At 45.9% G+C, this 23,618-nt stretch overlaps 1 protein-coding gene across 1 annotated transcript in view; it reads left to right on the forward strand.

The window, feature by feature from the left end:
* The window catches only part of LOC137347642 (adenylate kinase isoenzyme 1-like), a 165,645-nt gene that overhangs the window by 39,104 nt on the left and 102,923 nt on the right, over nucleotides 1–23,618 (forward strand). The window contains exon 7 of the mRNA XM_068012264.1: nucleotides 13,043–13,127. Within this exon, the coding sequence (XP_067868365.1) occupies nucleotides 13,043–13,127 (85 nt within the window). The remainder of the gene's footprint in view (nucleotides 1–13,042; nucleotides 13,128–23,618) is intronic.

The raw sequence follows: 23,618 nt of genomic DNA on the forward strand, positions 1-23,618 counted from the left end.
ACATAAACAAATGGGACCTGGCCAATATTTAACACTCGGCTAACATCACTAAATAGGTTATCTAGTCATCCACCTCATTGCTGTTATGCGGGACCTTTCTGGGTGCAGATTGGTCAGCTACAAAACAAGAACGGCTACACTTCCATCGTAATTCACTGGCTGTTGAAGTGCTTCAGGCATCCTGAGGATGTGTAAGGCGCTATATGAATGCAGGTTCTTTGCTTCCTGTCTACCGAATGGGTGCCAGATTTTGTGCAGCTCAGAATGAGTTGAAATTGGGGGGAGGCTTCTTTAAAAAAGGCGACACCTGTGTGAGAAACAGACCCAATGGGGTCAACGTTAACCTAACTCGCCCGTCATGAAACTGATGGGATCGGGTGCAACACTATTTCTGCATCTCATCCCACCCCACCGATTTTACGCTTCATTTAAATGAATGTAGGGTAATATCAGGTGCAATCAACAACTTGCATTGATATAATGCCTATAATGTAATAAAATGTCTCAAGGCACTTTACAAGCATTATCAAACCAAATTTGTAAATACCTGGTCCCATGCGCTTGGGTGGGTTAAAAAGACCTCCAATCTCCCGTGCACAATTACCTCAGCATTTGTCAGGGGGTTGGGGGGTTGGAGGGAGCTGCCGATTACCATTACCCTTTCTGTGAAGTAGTGTTTCCCATCATCACCCAGTGAGGAGGAAGTTGTGCAAGCCTGTCCCCAGATTCCACCGAGCAGCCCTCTTGGTCTCTTGTTAACAGTAAACTCTCTCGTCCTTGGGAGTGGGGGCAAGGGGAACCCCAGTCAGATCCAATTGTGCCCCTCTGGAGACCAGTATGTAGGAACATAGGAAGAGGTGTAGGCCATTCGGCCCTTCGAGCCTGTTCTGCCATTCAGTTTGATAATGGTTGTTCTGTATATTAACTCCATATCCACCTTGGTTCTGTTACTCTTAATACCCTTATCTAACAAAAATCTATCAAGCTCAGTTTTAAAATTTTCAATTACCCCCCCTCCCCCCAGCGTCTACAGCTTTTTGGGGGAGAGAATTCTACATTTCCGCCACCCCTCGTGTTGAAGAAGTGCTTCCTGACACCACCCCGAACGACCCAGCTCTAATTTTAAGGTTCCCCCTTGTTCGGTGCAGTTCATTTCTCTCAGCGTAGTCATTAGCATTGGGACTCCCTACCCCCTTTTGGAGGCTGCCCCCCCCCCCCCCCCCCCCGATATCGTTGGCCTTGTAAGGGTCAGGCAGAGATTCACTCCCTTGTGAGGTGACTGGAAGCTTCCAGTTGGAGCCCTGCAAAAACTTCTGAGCAAATTTGTGGCCATGCTGTTTAAAGACAATTATAAGTCTGCACTGTGCCTTTTGAGTGGGAGGGAGCTTAAATCAGTCTGTGCTAATGGTATTCTCTTAACAAAAAGCAACTGCTCAATGCCATTGTGGTCTATGTAAAAATCCCATGTGATGTTGCTGCCGGTAACCCTTTAATGGAGCTCATTAGGCTGTGATTTAAAAGTGTCGAAAAGCAGCACTTTCTGTTTTATCATTCTGCCGATGATGAATAAAGAGCTTTGTTTCTGACCTTGAGCAGATCCTCCACAGTCACCACCCATTTGTACAAGTACCACAGCTGGAGATTATTCTGTGTTTCCAACTGTTTCACTTAAAGCATCTTTGAAATCATCATATTCTCTAATAGGCCAATATTCTTTCACCTTTACCTTCCAATCTCGCTTTCCATAACAGCCTTTCCTGTCTCTCTCGCTCGCTGTTATCCGTACTGGTATGGCCATTGTCCACCTAAACTTGCCCCTCTCGTGAGCCCTGAGCTTTAAATATGCCCTTCCTCCACCTTATATCCTCACAATGTTGAAGTGAAGACTCGTTTCACAGGACCTCAGAAACGTGACACTCTGTCCCTCGCTTTCCCTTACAACAATTTACAGGCTTTTAAAACCTGGGAACAAAAGTAGTAAACGTCTGTGGAGAGGCCAGCTAAGTCAGGAGCAGAGCCAGGTTTAAAACCCAGGCGCAATGTTACCTCACCACGGCTGCTTGATTTACCTCACTTCTCCGACTCTTTTCAGCCTTGGTGGCTGGTCAAGATTGCTAAATTTAAAAAAAAAACTTTTCATAATGTACCATCTATATTTAGAAAGGGTGACAAATTTGACCTAGACAGCTATAGGGCCATTTGCTTTACACCATTACTGCAGGAACATGAGAGGGGCAGTAACTGTAGCTCAGTGTTTTGAGACAATGCAATTAAACCAATTGGAACACCAGTAGCAAAGCTTCTCATCCCACAGAACCCTATGGTGTCACCTGGAGCACAGTATCTGCATGTGTAGACATTCGGGCATAAAATTGGCCATCATCTGTCAAACCAAGTCTTCTGGTGTGTTTGTTTTGATGTGGGAAATCTCCAACCTTGCCCAACTGAAGCACATTGTCCATCTCTTCTGTGATCTGAGCAAGTATCAATTGGTTTTATGACACATCTTAAATATATATATATATATAGAGAGAGAGAGAGAGAAAGGTGAAGGGTCAAAGTCCATAGTGCATGGCAGCACCCAAGGTGAACAAAGTAAAAGAGAAGTTGAGGGCAAGTGGGAAGCTGCAGTGATATGATGCCATGCTTGGACTACACAGAATGCTCATCCATCCTGATACAGACCATGGAGATGGATGCTATACAATATCTGGATAACAAATATCTTTTTTCTGATAGAGTTCCTGACAACTGAGGCAGTCAGTTTAGTCACTGCAGAACAGGAGGCCAAAAAGCTGTAGCGCTCTTCAAATCCCATTCTTATGAAGTCATGACAAACAGCCATAAACCCATCTGCCAATGGAAGTCCTGGCCCACTGCTCAGTAATTCAGTCCAAGCCAACTCCCACCCAGTTAGGAGAGAAGACAGTGACTATACAACTCACTGAGGCTCCTTCAACAGCACCTCTCAAACCTGTGACCTCTACCACCTAGAAGGTCAAGGGCGGCAGGCACATGGAAACACCACCATCTGCAAGTTCCTCTCCAAGTCACACACCATCCTGACTTGGAACTATATCGCCATTCCTTCACTGTCGCTGGGTCAAAATCCTGGAACTCCCTCCCGAACAGCACTGTGGGTGCACCAATGCCACATGGACTACAACAGTTCAAGAAGGCTGCTCACCACCAACTTCTCAAGGGCAATGAGGGATGGGCGATAATTACTGGGCTCCCATCAATGAGTGAAATTTTTTTTCCCTGAGTTTGCATATTTAGCAGAGTGCCGGGAGTCCCTATGATCCATACACCATCTGCTCTAGAGGGCTGTCAATGTAGGATTGTGATACTAGACTCTGGTGGGAGGCACTGCATAGTGGTAAACATTTGTTCCTGAGCCATCATCGGAACCATAGAGAGAAACAGTCCTTTCGGCCCACTGTGTTTGTGTCAGTGCTAGCCGCCTCAGTGTAGTTAATGTTTCAGGCCAATGGTTTTTCATTAGGATTAGTGCCTGATTTGTTTACTTGAGTTTTAGAATTCATCCAAATAAATGCAGATTTTTAAAAATTGATTTTATCTGAACTTACCCAGAGTTGGTGAGGTTGAATTTTCCCTCTGCTCCCGCCATCCCAATGGTTTTCCCCTGCTTTTTGAAGCTTAAAAATAGGATCTGAAAATAAAACAAAGGTGTTTTTTTAAAAATCAACAATAAAAACCAGCTCTAAAGGGGCAAATCTAGGCACAATCCAGAACCATTCCGAGCCTTGATTAATGGAGAGAAACTCACAGGTTGGGACTGGGCCATTCCGAGATACTTCGAAATATGTCGGGAGCATAGATGTGGGATTGTAACCACGGGGATCCTGGGAAAATGTGCCCAGTGGAAGGAGGGGCCTTCAGGAAGAGGCAGGAGTTAAAACACAGCAAGAAAATAAAGGCCCAAAGTTGCAGAGACTCATGAAAAGACCATGAGGTTTTGAAACCTTCAGAAAGAAAGTTTTTTATTCTTGTTTTCAAAATGGCAGAGGGGATGAACAAACAAAAGCTCATCTCTATCAGTCCGCTCAAGCCAGCTGAACATATCATTGTTCCAAGCCTTCTGTCAGATGTCTGCATGAATCATCCAATTAACATATCACACAACAGCAGCCCATCTTCAAACCTTACAAGTGTTCACCTTGTTGACATTTTGTTTTTGTCTCACCTACTCTCCCTTGTCCTTGGGAAGAATCATTCACCCTTCAGCACATCGGATGATTGTGTACGTTTGGACTCTGGTTGCTAAGGGACCAGGAGGCTGCGGAGAATTTTTTTCTTGAAAGCTTCCAGGCCATGATTCAAAGGCAGACAATGCCGGGAATCGATTAGCTGCTTTTCACTTATTAAAAAGTAATTGGACTCAGAGTGCCAGTGTAGCATGGCACAGCAAAGCAGTGGTGGGGGCCATCTCCGCCACCTCACTTTGGATACACAGCGTTGACATATATCTCCAGCACTGCACTGCGCACCCCTCCATCCCCGCCAAAGCCTCACCATTCCACACATCACCCAGAAAAACATAATTCCACCAAGGAATAAAAAGAAAGAACTTGCATTTCTGTAGTTCCTTTCACAACCACAGGCTGTCCCAAAGCTTTACAGCCAATGAAGTACTTACTTAAGTGTACACACTGTTGGAATGTAGGAAACACAGCAGCCAACTTGCACAATCAGCAATGTGATAAATGACCGGATAATTCTTGTTTTAGGTGTTGGTTCAAAGGTAAATGTTGGGCAGGACTCTGCTCTTCTTTGAATAGTGCAATGGATTGTTTACACCCACCTGAGAGGCCTCGGTTTAACATCTCACCCAAAAGACAGAGGCTTCAACACGACACAGAATGTCAGCCGAGAAGTTACACTCAAGTCTCTAGAGTGGGATTTGAACATATGACTTTTTGATCAACAGGTAAGAGCACTGCCCACTGAGCCATGACTGACATTCAGTGAGATGTGAAATAAAAACAGAAAGTGCTGGAAATACTCAGCTGGTCCGGCAGCATCTGGGGAGAGAGAAGCAGAGTTAACGTTTCAGGTCTGGGATCTTTCATCAAAACCTTATTTCAGATTTCCAGCATCTGCAGTATTTTGCTTTTATTTATTCAGTGGGATGTGTTTGCAGCGACACAAACAGGAATCATAGATCAACACAATGTCCTGGGACCACGGGACCCAGTTACTACCCTGGACCAATTAGTTCACTGACAGCATGGCAGTAGATATAATCCCCTCCTCGACCCCCCACACACCCACTACACACCGAGAACATGTACACATTTCCCCATACGAACACCAGAACCTGAAGTTATCCCTCCTGTCCCTCAACTCCATGGAAACACATCTTAGTTTCCACTTTTTTATTTTGAAAGAAATAAAGGCTTTCATTTATCACCTCTCCCATGAACGGCCAAACATGCTTCACATTTAACAGATTACTATTGAAGTGCAGTGACTGTTTCTATGTAAGCAGATGCGTTAGCCATTTTGTATACAGCAAGGTTCCACAATCAGCAATGAGATGAAAGACCATTTGGTCTATTTTTGGTAGTTTTGGTCGAGGGGGGAGAATGTTGACCAGAGCACCAGGTGAACTCTCTGCTCTTGAAATAATCACCTGAACCACTGGACAATGGGTGAGGACAGGGTTGAAGTCATATGCAATGCACACTGTGGTTGAATAACCGACTTTTGAGATTCCCTGATAAAGACTGGCCATTAATGTGAGATACCAGAGGGCTGCTGTCGGCCCTGAAGCAAGCTACATTGGAGAAATGGGCGGCACAGTGGCGCAGTGGTTAGCACCGCAGCCTCACAGCTCCAGGGACCCGGGTTCGATTCCGGGTACTGCCTGTGTGGAGTTTGCAAGTTCTCCCTGTGTCTGCGTGGGTTTTCTCCGGGTGCTCCGGTTTCCTCCCACAAGCCAAAGGACTTGCAGGTTGATAGGTAAATTGGCCATTATAAATTATCGCTAGTATAGGTAGGGAAATATAGGGACAGGTGGGGATGTTTGGTAGGAATATGGGATTAGTGTAGGATTAGTATAAATGGGTGGTTGATGTTCGGCACAGACTCGGTGGGCCGAAGGGCCTGTTTCAGTGCTGTATCTCTAATCTAAATCTAAAACGAGGGTTTATGCATGTAAATTTTGCATGAATGAGACTAGATTAGATATCAGGAGAGTTTACTTTTACACAGAGGGCTGTCGACGCTTGGAGTGAGTTAACTTTTTGTGTAGCAAATACAGATTCGCTGCAAGAGTTCAAAAAGGAGCTGGGAGATTTCCTTACTGGGGTTAATCTCACTGTATATGAAAGATAGGTGGGACGTTGGGGTATTTAACACATGCCCACCGTGATCTCCGGGAACTCATTTTGATCACCTCAGGACTAAGAGTGGAATTTCCCAGATTTTTTCCCCCCTTGAATTGGTCTCAGGTTAATTTTTAATCTGTTTTGTTTATGGCTGTCTGGAGTTTACATGATTGCAAGTGAGAGGTATCACTGGGGAGTCACGATGTGCAGTTATGTCATGACTGTTGGGACAGGCTCGATGGACCAGCTTTTGTTAAACTATTTTAATAGTTTTCTCCTGTCTGTCCTTTCATAAGAGTCAGTGCTTCAGGAAAAGAGAAGAAAATTAGGAGTTGGTGGAAGAAAACAGCTTTAAAAAAAAATAAATAGCAAGATAGTGTACAGGACAAAAGAACACTGCTCAACCCATATCAGATGCATTAAATCGTTCTTCCCATCTGTTTCTACCCTATCATTTGTATCAGGAATTGGTGCAGTTCCCTATTGAACTGGTGTTAATTGTTCTAGCTCCTAGCCTGTTCCTGCTACAAACTGTTCAAACTTCAGTATCATGATTTAAGACAATCAGTGAATTACTCCATTAAATCCCTGGCCAAGTAAGTGGGGAAAATTTTATTCAGTTTTTGATTCAGTTGTATGTTCCCTGTTGACATATCTGTCACACTGCAGGATTAACAATTGTCTCATCACAGCAGGTTTTATTGTGTAATCATTTTCAGCAGAGTACTGGGAAATCTGAAAGCCAGTAGATGGTGTTTGTGTGTATGAGTCTCGGATTAAACTTGCTTTTAACAAGAAAAGGAGTCAAGTAGGTTTATCCATGGGAGAAATGCTGCTTTCATTTTTGATGAGCTTGTAGATAGATTCCTGGTAATACTGGGGGTCATTTTGACGTTGGTCAATAGTGTAAAAGGGGTGATATTGGATCAATCACCCCATTATATCACCCCATTATTGGCCATGTGAGCCGCGTGGAAGATGGCAGGATCCCCAAGGACATATTGTACAGCGAGCTCGTCACTGGTATCAGACCCACCGGCCATCCATGTCTCCGCTTTAAAGACGTCTGCAAACGCAACATGAAGTCCTGTGACATTGATCACAAGTCGTGGGAGTCAGTTGCCAGTGATCACCAGAGCTGGCGGGCAGCCTTAAAGGTGGGGCTAAAGAGTGGCGAGTCGAAGAGACTTAGCAGTTGGCAGGAAAAAAGACAAGCGCAAGGGGAGAGCCAACTGTGTAACAGCCCCGACAACCAATTTTATCTGCAGCATCTGTCACTCTAGAATTGGCCTTTATAGCCACTCCAGGAGCTGCTCCACAAACCACTGACCACCTCCAGGCGCTTACCCATTGTCTCTCGAGACAAGGAGGCCAAAGAAGAAGACCCCATTATATGTTCGACTGAAGTCACTGAGAGAGATGAAAATCGGGAGACATGGCTAACCGGCAGTTGATCTAAAATCACCCATTTTACACTAGCACCCAGAGTCAAAATAACCCTCATTGTCTCTTTGCTAAGGTGCAGGTTATTACTAGGCATTATGTACAGGGGTGTTCTAGTCTCTGAACAAACTCTGGAACACATCAAAGGGTTCTGCTAATGCAATAAATATAGCTACATTTAAGTGATGTAACAATGTCACATCAACCTTGGCAATCTGCTGATGCAATGACGTTAAATGTAGATATCATTTGAATAAGGAGCAGTAGGAGGATTTGTAAACACGCCCTGGTTCAGTAAATATCTTATCAGTTTCAGTGTGTAATTGTGGGGCGGGGCGGTTGAAATTTCGCTAGTGCTGGTTTGCGACCTGCTGGTGTGTTCCCTAGATTCCTCACCCACCCTTAGCACTGACCCTGCCAGAGTTGATGGGGTCAGCAGGAAGATATCCCATTAAAATGGTTTAACAAAGCAAACTGCATGGGCACCTTAGGCACTTCACTGACACTTGCCTGTCTCCACAGGCCTGCCATTTTGGGACCACTGCCGTTCACCATTTCCACAAACGATTTGGACTCGGCAGTCGAATATAAAATCTGGATTTTGCAAGAGCAACTCAGCTAGTCCCCCTCCCCCGCCTTTTCCCCAGAGCCCTGCAAATGTTTTCTCTTCAAATAATTACCCAATTCCCTTTTGAAGGCCTCGATTGAATCTGCCTCCGCCACACACTCAGACAGTGCGTTCCAGATCCTAACCACTTGCTGCATGGAAAGTATTTCCTCATGTCATTTCTGATAAAGGCCAGACTAGGCAAGGACAGCGAGTATCCTCCCCTAAAGGGCATTAAGGAGCCAGCTGGGCTTTTGACGACAACCTGATCGCTTCAAGGTCACCTGAACTGCTGAGAGCTTTTTGTTCCAAATTTTTTTAAATCTAATTTAATTTGAATTAATAAACTGCTATGGTGGAATTTGAACACGCATCCTTCATATTATTAATCCAGGATTAATCTCTGATTACTAGTCCAGTAGCATAACCACTGTGCTGCCACACTCTTTAAAGTAGCGTGTTGCTTTATTCTGTTTCTTAACAGCAGTGGAGCCTAATTCTGAAACACTGTTCCTCTGAGGGTTACTGTAAGAGGCTGCTAAAGACTGTAGAAATAAGGGGGAGGCCGAATCCTTTAAGGACCATTTAGTGCTCATTTAATCCTGCATTTTGCTGAGTGAGCACCATAGGGATGTTGGCAGTGAATCTGCCCAAGTGCCTTAGTGCCGGAAGGGGGGAGGTGAGAACATACCGTGCCACACTGGATCTGCTAAATATGTTTCTGCTCTGTCATGAAAAAAATGTAATAAAAATTACTGGATGCCATCCATTTGTTTGTAATAAGAACAGAAAATGCTGGAAAGGCTCCGTAGGCCAGGCAGCATCTGACAGAGAGAGAAAGAGAGTTAACGTTTCAGATTAATGACCGGGTGCCAGTTCTGATCAAAGATCGTTAACTCTGTTACTCTCTCCGCAGACGCTGCCTGGCTTGCTGAGCGTTTTCCCGCATTTTGGGTTTTTATTTCACATTTCCAGCATCCGCAGTATTTTGCTTTTTTTTTGCCTCCATTTGCTTGTGATTCCTATCACAGGTAGATTGTTTTTTGTCGTCTGTGTGTGTTAAATTCGGAGCTCTTTTACCCAGCTCCCTGCCTGCAAAGGTAAGCTCGTGCTGAACCAGTTTGACACCAATTGCTATCTAATATATATTGACCGTGCTTCACGTGCATGTTGGAACAATGCGATGGGGGAGGCTGTGACCATTTTGGGAGGGATAGAGAGCTAACGTCAGTCCAGATGTTGTTGAGATGTTCTGACATGTTTTGCACCATGGGTACATAACAAGGCAGAACGATTTTACACAACCTTCGTTGAAGCATGTCACTACATGTGGGTGACAATGGGAATTATTTTAAGCTGATGCACTGGTCAAAAAACTGATGGGATTGGGTGCAACCGACGTCAGTGAAGAGCAATTTTGGGGGGTAGGGAGGGATTTGAAAACAGGGTTCAACCCCCATCCCATGTGTTTCCCTGCCGACAAGTGAGATTATAACTGTACCCTGCTCTGTCTCTACACTTTGCAGAGCATTCGAATGAATGGAATGAGAAAAAAAAAACACCCATCCCATCAATCCCCACTTCTTTCACAGGCCATGTGCAATCTAACCAATCATGGACTCGACCCAACTCATTTAATCTTCCGAGAAAAAGTTCTGCGTAATTTCTCTCTGTCGGTCTCCCCAAAGCTAATCAGGTAAAACTGCAAACTCCCTGCATCCGCTCCGTGTCTGCATTATTTGGTCTTTCCACAGGTGTCTGCTCTTGGTTGCAGCAGCAATTGTGTCCCAAGAATTTATTGATCACCTTTGTCTGACCCATTGCTATTGCTCCCAACCCTGTTCTTAGTGGAGTATTTGTGAATAGAGAACTGTCTGAGATGGTCTGTTTGATGGGCGGGTGTAGGGTAGCTGTGGAGAGAGACTCGTGCTAACAATTGTTTGCTAACGTTCCTGTGAAACGCCTTGGAATGGGTTTACTACATTAAAGGCGCTATATGAATGCAAGTTGTGTTTAACCCAGCTCAGTTATGTCACTGATTAACCCGCAGGCTAGTTGCTCTCAAAACGACCGCTTGCAGAATGGATGGGGGTGGGAGGTGGAGGGTGTGATGGGGGACGGTGAAGGAGGATGGGAATTGGATCGACTTTGTCTATAAAATTGGTGGGCTTTGATTTGAAACAATGGCGGAGGTGAGCTTTAATCAGTCCTGCCCTCTCCTGTTCTCTTGAGTTTCCTTTAAGGCTTTTCCTCAAAAATATCTGATGGTTTGATCCTTTTATGCAAAACATAAGATCTTCTGTGATGTGGTTTCTGTCCTGCTGCTGGCTTTTCGCTCCCAGAGTTTCTTTAGGCTGCTAGACGCCTTTTGATTGGGCGTTAGTTGCAGTTTGAAGCATTAATTCAGAAACTGCGTTCCTCAGGCCTTCTCGCACTCAGTTACATCAACACAGTGGCGCAGTGGTTAGCACCGCAGCCTCACAGCTCCAGCGACCCGGGTTCAATTCTGGGTACTGCCTGTGTGGAGTTTGCAAGTTCTCCCTGTGTCTGTGTGAGTTTTCTCCGGGTGCTCTGGTTTCCTCCCACAAGCCAAAAGACTTGCAGGTTGGTAGGTAAATTGGCCATTATAAATTGCCCTGAGTATAGGTAGGTGGTAGGGAAATATAGGGACAGGTGGGGATGTGGTAGGGAACATGGGATTAGTGTAGGATTAGTATAAATGGGTGGTTGATGGTCGGCACAGACTTGGTGGGCCAAGGGGCCTGTTTCAGTGCAGTATCTCTAAAACTAAAACTAAAAACTAATAGATCGTTGGGTTATAATAGCCGGCAACACGGTTTAAATATTGTCACCAGATGACAAGCAAGAAGAAAAAGAAACAATTCTGTTCCCGCAAACTCCCCTCCCCCCACACCGTCCGCCATTCTCAGACTCTTGCCCTTTTTAATTCTGATTTTTGTTCCTCACCCATCCTGAGAGTGCCAATTCCTGGTGTGGTACAGTTCGACTGGTGCCTGGAGCCTATCAGCACCTCACCCATTTTATATGGCCATAATTGCTCATGTCGGATTAGATTAGGTGGTTTATGTGGAGAAGAACATCAGCTCAAACCTAATGGCCTGTAGAACATTGTGGTAGAAATTGGGCCTGTAGAACATTGGGGTAGAAGTTGGGCCTGTAGAACATTGGGGTAGAAATTGGGCCTGTAGAACATTGTGGTAGAAATTGGGCCTGTAGAACATTGGGGTAGAAATTGGGCCTGTAGAACATTGGGGTAGAAATTGGGCCTGTAGAACATTGGGGTAGAAATTGGGCCTTGTTGAGCCAGTTTTTTTGGCCTAAAATGGATCAATGAGGGCCAATTTCGTGGACTCGCATCCAAATGATGCCTCAATGACATCGACTAGATATTGGATGGGGCCATTTTTACAGGCACCCTGGCGGCCGCCTAAATCAGGTATTATGCCCCTTACGTGTATAAATGCTGCAGGGTGGAGCAGATGCTGGGCCTGTTCCGCTCAGGATACTTAAGTGGTCGCTGGGCGACTGGCACTGAAAAATAAATGTTTCCTTTTTAACACAATGCCTAAACAACTGTTGCTGTGAAGCCAGGAGGAGGTGAAAGGATGTTTCCCCCAACACCCCGCCCCCACACTCCACTGCCACCTGTCTCCACAACATACCGATTACCACCCCCTGCTCTCCCGCCCCCATTAATGCTCCACATGTCCCCCCCGGGACTTACTGATGCAGGAGAGGCAAGCAGGATAAAGTTAATTTCTTCAACTGTGCGAGCTGTCTATAGAGACAATGAGAGGAATGGGCAACTTGCTCAATTAATATTGATGAGGCCCAAGGCTCACTTTCAGGCCAGCCTCTGCCCCCACCCCCCCCCCCGCCTCCCCCCTCCCCCCCAGTTGCAGCCCCATCTCCACCTTGACGCCCATTCACCTGGTGTTGACGAATTTATATCCCATCAACCCACTTGACGTTGAGGATTGGTAGGCTGTTCCAATGTACAGGGAAAAACAGGCAGGCTTCCTTCTATCATCACCTAATATCTGCACATAAACAACATTCCAGCAGGGGTCAATAAGCAGCAGTCTGGAGCAGAAACCCTGGCTGACTTTCCTTTCTCTGGCCTGGCAATTATTGTGTTCAAGTCAGTTGCTGGGCTGAGATGGCTAACTCAACACAGACCAGGGCTCAAGTCTGCAACTTTCTGGGTCTGTCTGGTTCAATATCACACCACATCCAGCCCTGCAACCCTCTGAGAACTCTGCGTTTCTCCAACTCTGGCCTCTTGCCCATCCCCCACTCACTTGGTCTTGCCTTTAGCCATCTTGGTCCCTAGCTCGAGAATTTCCTCCCCAAACCACTTCACCTCGCTACTTCCCTCCCCTCCTTTAAGATGTTGCATAAGGACACCTCTCCTAACATCATCCTCTGTTCAGTGTCAATTATATGTCTGATTATGCTCCTGCCTTGGGATGTTTTACTATGCTAAAAGGTGCTAAATAAATGCAAAATGATGTTGTTGTGGTGCATTTACCATGTAGCGAGGATGGGAGGGGTTTTCTCAGAGTTTTGTGATGTGGAAAATTCATTTTTCCTCTCTTACTTCCCTGTTGTATTCCAGTTGGATGCTGATCGTGAGGAGGATGAAATATTCAGTGACATCAACGCTGTGGTTTTGGAGAGACTGTTGCCAGCAGGAAGAGCCGGTAGGAAACATTTGTGGGAAATTCACTGGGGACCTTCCTTTAACCCATAACACAGGAAACTCCAAGCATCTTGCGGCACCAAACAGGAAGGGATTCTTGGAAACAGTTCCTTGGTCGACAGGTTACATTTTAACAAAGACAAGTTTGTTTGTCCTCAGTCAAACAGAATTGTTTTGGTTTCTCTGCCTGATATATGGCAACCCTTACACATCTAAGATTGTTAGGGAAATGGAATGGGAAGGGAAATTGAGCTCATTAACGGCCATTTTTGGGGTGGTACGAGTGCCCTTAGAGCTCCAAAATGGCATCCGTAGCACGCGTGCGCTCTCTTGTGGGGCGTCTGACACAGTGTTGGTGAGGGCGTTAGCGTGCGAGCGGTGACATTGATTTGACGCCATCATTTTAGAGCTCATTGCTCCAGCCAATGGAGTTGGCCACTACGTCCATGCTGGATAGGATGGGCTGCAAGCTCTGCACGAAGCCATGTGCCAAGTTGGTGCTGGACACCTCCGTTGATATTGACTGCAGGCTTTCTGGTAGGCTTCCTAATGCACTGAGCATTTCGCTGGGCATACCCGTCAGCGTTCTTCCGTCGGCTGCTCCATTGCCGTCCTCTGCAGCAGGACCCGTGTGTGACCTCACCCTCCGGCGAGCTGGCATTTGCACAACGCTTGCCCCCTGCTCTGGCTGCAGGCCACTCATGCCCAGTCTCACCATGTGCCGATCCCACCTCTGTGCTGACCTCTAGGATACACACGGTGTCAATATCTGTGCTGGTGGCTACGAATGTGAAATCGTTGTGTCAGTGTGTCTTCATCATCACTCTCTTCTTGGTGTTCCTTCATTACCTGGCCAGGTTCCACTTGTTGGGTGTCTGAAAGGAAAAAGGCACAGAGCTATGGTTGTGATTTGGGAAGGGGGAAAATTAAGAGTGGTGCATGCTTACACCATCCACAGCTTGTAAATCAGGAGAGGGAAGGTAGGATGTGGGAAGGAGGATTAGATATGAAGATACCATTATCTTCAATGGTTTCAGCCACGGCCTCAGCAATGGCCTTCCCAATAATGGCCACCATCCTCTCTTCCACGGGGAATAGGGAATGCAGCCCTGCCTGCCTCCCTCCGGTGAGCTCCCACTGCCTCTGTTTATGCGCCACTTTGTCCTGCAAGAGAGAGGGAAGTGTGTCAGAGTGTGGTGCAATGTGTCTAGCTGATGCGGCTGTCATGGTTGAATAGCTGGCAGTGTGTGCAAGGTGTGAGATGTGGGTGTGAGTCTTGCAGCAGTGCTAAGTGTGCCAGGGTGGGGTGAAGCTATGAATGTGAGGTATGAGGCCTGATTGATAGAGATTATTGGTGGGTGGGGATCTGGTGAATTGAGCAGTACTTGAACTGCTGGTTAAACAGTGTTTTGTAAAATTTCATCTCACTTGTTTATTCTTGTTTTCAATGACCTTATTTACAAAACGCCCAGATTCTATTGGCCATTTTATGTTTGTTTTATCTGCGTCTCCTCAGTCTTTCAGTACAGTATGTATTTTAACCCCCGAGGCCTCTCTGCAGACAAAAAGTGCTAAGCACAAAACTTGCCTGTTCATGCACTCCCAAATAACTACTGGGCACTCCCCTGACAAATATTTAATTGGATAATCTGTGTAAGCGCTGGAAAGCATTGTATCAGCAATAGTTCAGAATGTTGTCCCACAGCAGGGTGATGTGGGTGGAGACAAGAGTATTTACTCTCCCAGTCGCCATTGTGTCAGTTACCAGACATCATTACAAATTGTGAAAGTGACAGGCAGTTCAACAAATTGTTGAGGAAGCATTGAAGGATCCTTAGTTAGCTGCAATATGTGTACTCCTAAACTCAATGACTATTGCAAGCCTGTTGGTGTGGAAAATGGAAATCGCACAGTATAAAGTTTTTTTTTAAGGGGTGATCACATAATGATGAAATAATCTGTTCTTTAATGATTTTGGTTGAGGAATAAATATTGGCCAGGATACCTGGGAGAACTCACCAGCTCTTCGAAATAGTGCGAAATATCCACCTAGAGGACAGACAGGGTCCCAGTTTACCAACTCCGACAGTGCAGCAGTCCCTCAGTGCAAAACAAGAATGGAGTGGGACTCGAACCCACAAACCTGTGAGTCAGGGGTAAGAGTGCTACCCATTGAGTCACAACTGACGCTATAACATAAATAGGCATCATCTACATATGTGAGGTCAGCTTCCACATGTATGTTGATGACTTCCTCCCCAACATCTCACTCGTCCAAGCCACATCCTGTGCGTTCTCAGACTGCTTGTCTCACATCCAGTCATCGGTTAAACAGTGCGAAGACTGAAGTCATCATCATCAGGCACCTGCCTCAATCTCACCATCCCTCTCCCTGTCTCAGCCTGAACCAGACTCTTTACAACCTCAGCGTCCTGTTCAATAATTAGATGAGTTTCCAGTCCCATGTCCCCTCTGTCACAAAGACCACCTACTTGTACCTCCATGACATCGCCTGAGGCTCTGCCTCTATCTCTACCTCAATCCACCTGCAACTGAAACCCTCAGCCGTGCCTTTGCGACCTCCGCACGCGACTATTCCAACTCTCTCTTGGCTGGCCTCCCAACCTTCACCTTCAGCTCATCCAAAACTCTGCCGCCTGTATCTTAACTCACAACAAATCATACTCACTGATCACCCATGACCTTGCTGACCTACATTGGCTCCCAGACCCCAACACCTCCAATGTAAAATTCTCATTCTCGTGTTTAAATCCCTTCATAGACTTGTCCCTTCTTGTTGCTGTGACTTCATCCAGCTCTACAACCTCGCACACTCTGTTCCCTAGACGCTGGATTTTTGTACATTCCCGTCATTGGTGGTCGTACCTTCACCTGTTGAGGTCCAATGTCCAAATTATTTGCCTGAGCATCACCCTCTCCTCCCTAAAATCCACATCTTCAACCAAGCTTTTGGTCTTCCCACCTTATGGCCGGAGTTTTACGCAGCGGCGGAGACCCCGCCCTATGTCAGGAGAGAGCTCGCCTCTGCCGGACCTGGAAGTCACTCAGCGATTTTGCGTGGCCCAAGCCCTTAACTGGCCCCTCTGAGGCAGGATGTCCCGCCTCCAGGAGCTGCCGGCCAATCAGAGCTACCAGGAGCGGTGGCCACTGCTGGGACTGCACCCAGCCAGAAGATGACCATGGACCCCAGCACCAAAAGGTGAGTGGGGTTTCAGGCCTCACCAGAGAAAATCGTCTGTGCCCCAGAGAGGTGGGTAGGGGTCGATCAGGAGGGCAGGGAGGGGGTGCTTCAGTGGGGATGGCTTTTGCTGCGGGGGGCCCTCCGTGAGGCATGGATTGCCCAATCAGGAGGGCAACCCTCCCCTCCCCCCCCCCACAGCCTGCAAGGAGGAGCACCCCAGATGGTGGTGCCCAGCTGCTGCTGGTAAGATATTAGCGGTGGTGGGAGGAGCCTTTAAATGGCAATTAATTGGCCACTTAGGAGCATCTATTGGCCTGGGGGTATCAGGCTGTTTTCAACCTCCCCCACTGCTGGTAAAATGGCTGCGGGGACGAGTAGGTGAGGAACGGTGCCCCCATGCCTCCCACTTAATTTTACACCCCCCTCCCCCCACCTCCAGTCTGCTCTCTTGTGGGGATGGGGGGCATAAAATTCCAGTCAATATCTTTTCCTTTGCTCCCAACATTACAAGAGTGACAACACTTCAAAAATACTTCATTGGTTGTGAAGCACTGTGGGACGTCTTGAGGTTTTTTTTTTGTCCATTCATGGGATGTGGGCATCACTGGTGGGACCAGCATTTATTGCCCTTCCCTAACTGCCCTTGAGAAGGTGATGGTGAGCTGCCTTCTTGAACCGCTGCAGTCCATGTTGGCTATATAAATGCAAGTTCTTTCTTTCTTTGGCCCTGTTGATGCCTCTGTGAAGCATCGCAACATGGTTTTCTCTGCTAAAGGCATGTTAATGTAAATTCTTGTTGAGTACAAAGTGGGTTTGAAGCATTTCCTTCGGTGTAGCTGCATGGCTCTCTCCACAATCCAACTCATTCTTTTTAATTGCTGTCTTGATTGCTTCCCGTGCTGTTGGGGGCATTTGAGACTGAATGAAATCTGTAAGAAATGACAGCTAGTTGTAATCCAGGCAAAATCTGCCACCATCTGCAACCTATTTGAATAACTCACTGCACACTATCCTGATAGCTCTTCATTAGTGAATGCAGATGGAGTCACTAAAATGTGCAGCATCACAGTAATGAACTAATCTTTAACTTATCAGGCGACTCAGGATTCAAGCTGGGATCGCAGTTAAGTGCTATTTAACTTACTAAATATCGAAATAAATGTTAAGTGCAACAGAGTAGTGCGATCATTAGATTTTTTCTGCTGTGACAGAAATGCAACATTTTTTTCTGAGGGTCTACAGAAAACAAAATGTTTTATTTATATCTGCTCATGTGGACAGTACACTTCCATTTCCCAATGCCTGGGAGTGATAGAGAAGTTATTCAAGTTACCTTTTCATTAAATCTGCTTACTCACCCCTCCCTATCTCTACAACCTCCTCCAGCCCTACAACCCTCTGTGTTCCTCCAATTCTGGCCCCTTGTGTAATCCCGATTTCCTTCGTCCCACCAATGATGACCATGTAGGGCCCCTAATCTGGAATTCTCCTCCCCTAAGACGCTCCTGAAAACCTACCACTTTGACCAAACCTTTGGCCACCTGCCTTAATATTTGTGGGCTCAGTGTCCAATTTTGTCTCTTTGTGCTGTGAAGTGCCTTGGGACGCTTCACTATGTTAAAGTCGCTACATAAATGCAAATTATTGTTGTTTGCATGTGATTTATTATGCTAACTTTTTGTGCTGGTCACAGGTTAATATTAGATTTTCTAACTCAAAATGGCTGTCTGGCTGAAAACGTGGCAACTTTAAGTTAATGCAGGAAGCTTGTTGATGTGTGGGAATATTTAGCACTGCCATTGTTTGTGAATGGAGACCGTTTCTTGGCTATTTTGGAACGGATTAACCTGTTCCCCAGGAAGGGACTGACAACATGCTCAATTCAATTAGAGGTAGCTTGTAGATAAAGTAGAAATTTATGATTGGCAGCTCTTGACTGAATTTGAGAGATACAATTTTAACATTTCCTTCCTTTCTGATATATCTTCGAAGAAAAGAGTTTCTCTGAACGGACTTTCTCCAACTCTGCACATTGCTGTTGAAGTCGTCAGAGATAGGACAGTTCAGTCAGGCTGAATTAACCACAAGGTTAATTGGGGCAGTGTTTGAAGTTTTAGCTTTATGCTGCTAGCTTAATCCCAAGGAAGTACAGTGAAGTATATAATTATTGTAAATCTATTGTTTGTTCTTGCTACCTGGCTTGCCTACCATTCAATAACTTTTTCTGGTAGTTTATAGTTTAAGCAATGGTCCAATAGAGTCTTTATTCTTCTGGTTTTCCAAGTCAAATGGAAGTAAGGCCAAATACAGTGACAAGGATTCTCTGTTTGACCCCTGGGCATGCTACAATTATCTGGATATTGGCCAAATAAAGGGCACACCTGGTTGAATGTATTCCTGATATTTGATCACATGACACTCAATCACATCACATAAGAACATACAAAATAGGAGCAGGAGTAGTTCATTCAGCCCCTCGAGCCTGCTCCACCATTCAGTAATATCATGGCTGATCTGATTGTGGCCTTAACTTCACTTTCCTGCTGCACCCCCTCCCCCACCCACAACCTCCATAACCCTTGACTGCCTTGTCAATTAAAAATCTGTCTAACTCAGCCCTGAATGTATTCAATGACTCAGCCTCCACTGCTCGCTGGGGAAGAGAATTCTAAACACCGATGACCCTCTAAGAGAACAAATTCCTCCTCATCTCCACCTTGAAAGGGAGACCCTTTAATTTGAAACTGTGCCCCCTAGTTCTAGATACCCACACAAGGGGAAACATCTTCTCAGCATCTACCCTGTCAAGCACCCTCAGAATCTTCTATGTTTCAATAAGATCACCTCTCATTCTTCTAAAGTTTAATGAGTATAAGCCCAACCTGCTCAATCTTTCCTCATAAGACAAACCCTTTCACCCCAGGAATCAACCCTCTGAACCTTCTCTGAAATGCCTCCAATGCAAGTATATTCCTTCCTTAAATAAGGATACCAAAACTGTACACAGTACTCTCGGTGTGGTCTCACCAGTGTCCCGTACAGTTGTAGCAAGGTTTCCCTACTTGCAATAAAGACCAGAAGAGGTTACGTAAGATTGGCTTCTGTTCCCTCAAGTATAGAAAATTGAGAGGTGATCTGATCGAGGTGTCTAAAATTTTAAAAGAATTCAATAACACCTAATCCTGTGACATTTGACCACCTGGTTGAAGATAAAGAGGTTCACTAAATTCCTGTGAACTCAAAGCTGAGACAATTGGTGTAAATATGACATCAAACTGGGGCAGTCTGACCAGGAAGGTCAAAAGTGGGATCTCTAATCCATGTTGAGTTACCTCAGGCTGAATTTTGCCACGTACCGGCAAGTCCCACTGCCAGGGCAGAAAGCAGGAGGCGACCCCGTTTTGGTGGGCGATGGGTCTAGGTGACATATTGCCGCCAGCAGGGCCACCCCCAAGAGCTGCCGGCTGACTCAGAGGGTGGCCATTACTGAGGTTGCAGGTCCAGGAAGAGGATGCCTCAATGGCGGGGTGCCCTTGAAGAGAGTTGAGATCGGTTGGGGGCCCTCGTCTGGAGCCCACTGGGAGGCCACCAGGTTTCACTGGGCGGTCTCCCCACGTGGCAGCAGGCAAAAGGCCTGCAGAGGCGGGAAGTGGCCCTTAACTGGCTACCCGGCAGGCGGCTGTGCCGCCAACTTGCCCACCTCTGGCAATATGGCTCCCCTCGCGACTCTTCCCCCAGCCCTTCCGCCTCCCATCTGTCACCAATAGACAGGGAAAATGCAGCCTCTCATTTCAGCCAGAGTAACAGTGGGGTAACGATAGAATATGGGAGTCAAAACCAGTGTTAGGCCCTGAATTTTCAAAAGAAATGGGCGTAACACTAGTTTGGGTTGGCTCAGGGCTTCCTAACCAATTTGGCATCTGCACTCTTGGTGCAAAATGAGTGTTCAGACCGCACGCCACATTGGACCTCTCAGAGCCCGGAATAACGGGGGCTGCTTGATCTGAATTCTCGGCCTCCTGCTTCGCTGTGAAGATGCTGTAGCAACATCTGGAATGTAGCAAGTTGCATTGTAACAGACTCGACATTTCCCCATAGCTTGCAGAAGTAGCATCAACTCAGTGAAGGACTACATTGCAGCTCTGTGAAGCCTCCCACTGTAGCTGGATGGTACTGGAGAAACATAAACATCCTACACAGGATACAACCTTTAAAATAATCAGGAGAGATGTCAGGTTTCAGCAGCTTTTGCTTTAAGAATTTACTCCAAGCCCTAAGTGCTTCCATAATGAGCTCCAAATATTTGCATAGAAATGTGTTGGGCCAACGGAATGAAATATTAGCGTTAAAAGCCTGCAGGTGTCCAGAGAGCTGGAGCAATTAATTTAAATTTAAATATCCAACGTGTTTCAGAACCACAACAATCCCTCGATGATCCCTCCTCACTCAACTGGTCTACAGAGACTCAATCCAACCCCTCATTCTAGGCTCTTAACAGATTATATAAAAGTTATAGCTTAAACAGCCCGTTCAGCCCACTGGTTTATGCCAGTGTTTGTGCTCCACACAAACCTCCTCCTGCCCTTTTTCATCTCACCCTACCAGCACAACCTTCTCTTCCTTTCTCCCTCATATATTTGTCTAGTTTTCCTGTCAATACATCTCTGCCAATCACCTCAACTATTCCACGCCGTGGCAAGTTCCATATTCTAACCATTCTCTTGGTTAAGAGGTTTCTCCTGAATTCCCTGTTGGATTTATTAGTGACTATCTTATGTTTATAAGCCTTAGTTTTGGTTTCCCTGCAAATGGAAACACCTTCTCTACGTCTACCCGATCAAATCTTTTCGTAATCTTAACGACCGCTGTCCGGACATCTCTGAGCCTTCTCTTTTCGATCAAAAAGAGCTCACTCCACTTGCTGCATGTAGTCCTTCAGATACCAAGACTGATCTTTTTGTAAATGTGGTTCTCCATAATAAAAAAAGATTCACCAAAACGATACCAGGACTTAGAGGGTTTAATTATGAGGCGATGTTGCATAAACGTGGATTGTGCTCCCTCAATTATTGAAAATTGAGGGGTGATCTGATTGAGGTGTATAAAATGTTAAAAGGATTTCATTGGGTCGGTAGAAATTATTCCCTCTGGTGGGGGGAAGAACAAGGGGACATAATCTTAAAATTAGTGCTCGGCTGTTTAGGAGGGAAATCAGGAAGAATTTTTCACACACGGAGTATTAGAATTCTGGAATTCCCTCCCAGGATGTTGCCAGTGGTGCCCAGATGATCGAGCCCCAGACCCCCGGTCAATATGGGAGTTTTGGCAACCCTAGTTCCCAATTCTTCTGGATAATGTGGAAGTTTCAAGAGGATATAGACAGGCTGGAGGAATGGGTAGATGTATGGGCCTGGATTTTTAAATCAATTCGGGGCCCAGATTGGAGGTGGGTGGGTACGTGACTTGGCACTGCCGGCCACCGTGCCGTATCCCCATTGTGATCCCGAATCAGAGCCACTTTGAGTGAGAGCAGCTTGGGGTTGGATTGGCTCTCCGGCACTTCCCGACAGGCAGCCAATTGAGGCCAATTACTGGCAATTATAGTCAAGAAAACCCCATAAGCCAAATGCGAAATATTAATTTCATCAGTTGGAAATTTATGTTAGACTTTTAATGGAAAAATCCTGCAGTAACTTTTTTAAAAAACTAGCAGCCAAGATGGCCACTGCAATTTGCATCTGAAACACCTTTGAACATTCAAAGGCCCAACTGCAGACAGATGATTGAGAAGCCCTAGAACCAGAACAATGGCTTGCTCTAAGTAATTGAATTACCTAGGATTGCTTCATTAGCATGGCAGACAAGGCCATCCTGACACATTGACTTTGAAAGAGCAAACCCCTCCGAGTGTAAATATTGTGTGTGTGTGTGTGTGTGTGTGTGTGTTAGATTGTTAACTTAACTCTTGTTTAAACTCAAGAAAACCTGTCTGATAGGTTCTTTCAAGATCACAGTAAAGAGGAAAGCTAAAACACTCACGGAGGTGATAAGCACAACCACTGTTTAAAAGGAATAAATCCTGTTGCAGTCAAATAAGAGGAAAAGCAAGAGGGGAGCCTGAGACCCCCTCCTCACCTGGCCGTACAGGCCTATTAAGGTCCCGTTGCCATGCTGCAAGGAATTTCCAGGCCAACATGGTGGGCTCAGGGCAGCAGGTGGGGGGGAGTTGTGGGGAGATGAATCACGCAAGGGACTCCCTCCGTCCCCTCTCCATCCTCCCCCCCGCCACTCTCGGACTCATAATGGCCACCGGGCCACAGCTGCAGTCTCTGGTCGTCCCCTGGAGGGGTTGCCCCTCCAGGATCATGGCCAGACAGCTGTGGCTTTATAAAAAAAACTAAAAAAAACTTACCCAGCCTTCTCCCTCTCTCTGTCTTCAGATTGACCCCTCCCACTTTGGCCAGTGGTGTTGCCAATCACTGAGTGCTGGGGAGCCTCCCAGTGGCCCTCCAGCGGCAGGAGACCGCCTGTCATCCCTGATTGGATGGTGAACCCGCTGCCTGGCCTTTAATTGGCTGAAGATTTCAAAATCTCAGTGGATGTGTTTAAAGTCAGCCGGGCCTGCTCGCGACCCGTAACCAGGCCCCATTTCTGTTTCTCAGCCCTGATTGAAAATCCAGCCTGTGGCAGATGAAATTCAATGCAGAAAAATCGTGAGGTGATGTATTTTGGTAGAAAGAGTGAGGAGAGACAATATAAGCTAAATGGTGCAGTTTTAAAGGGGGGTGCCTGAATCTTTGAAGGTTGCGGGACAAGTTAACAAAGTAGTTAATAAAGTATATGGGACTCTGTGCTTTATGAATAGCAGCATAGGGTGCAAAAGCCAGGAAGTGTCAAAGGGCATGGAGGGACTGAGAAGATTAAAGAGGAGGCTGAGGTAGAAAAGGTGGGGAATTGAATGGACGAGGATGAGAAGTTAATAAAGTAATAAAGTTTGGGCTTTTTCTTGCCCTCCAGAATGATCCTATAGTAAAAAAGAATTTGATTGCAGACAAGCACAAAGTGATTAAAAAAGTGAAAGACTTGCATTTATAGATTGACTTTCATCACCGCAGGACATCCCAAAACACTCTACAGCCAATCAAATGCTTTTGAAGTGTAGTAACTGTTGTAATGTAGGAAACGTAGCAACCAAATTGCATGTAGCAAGATCCCACAAAACACAATTAATGACCAGATAATCTGTTTTTCGTGATGTTGTTTTCTAACTTTCTAACCGGTGTTCAGTTC

The sequence above is a fragment of the Heterodontus francisci genome, chromosome 32 (assembly GCF_036365525.1).
Source record: "Heterodontus francisci isolate sHetFra1 chromosome 32, sHetFra1.hap1, whole genome shotgun sequence".
Taxonomy (NCBI): domain Eukaryota; kingdom Metazoa; phylum Chordata; class Chondrichthyes; order Heterodontiformes; family Heterodontidae; genus Heterodontus; species Heterodontus francisci.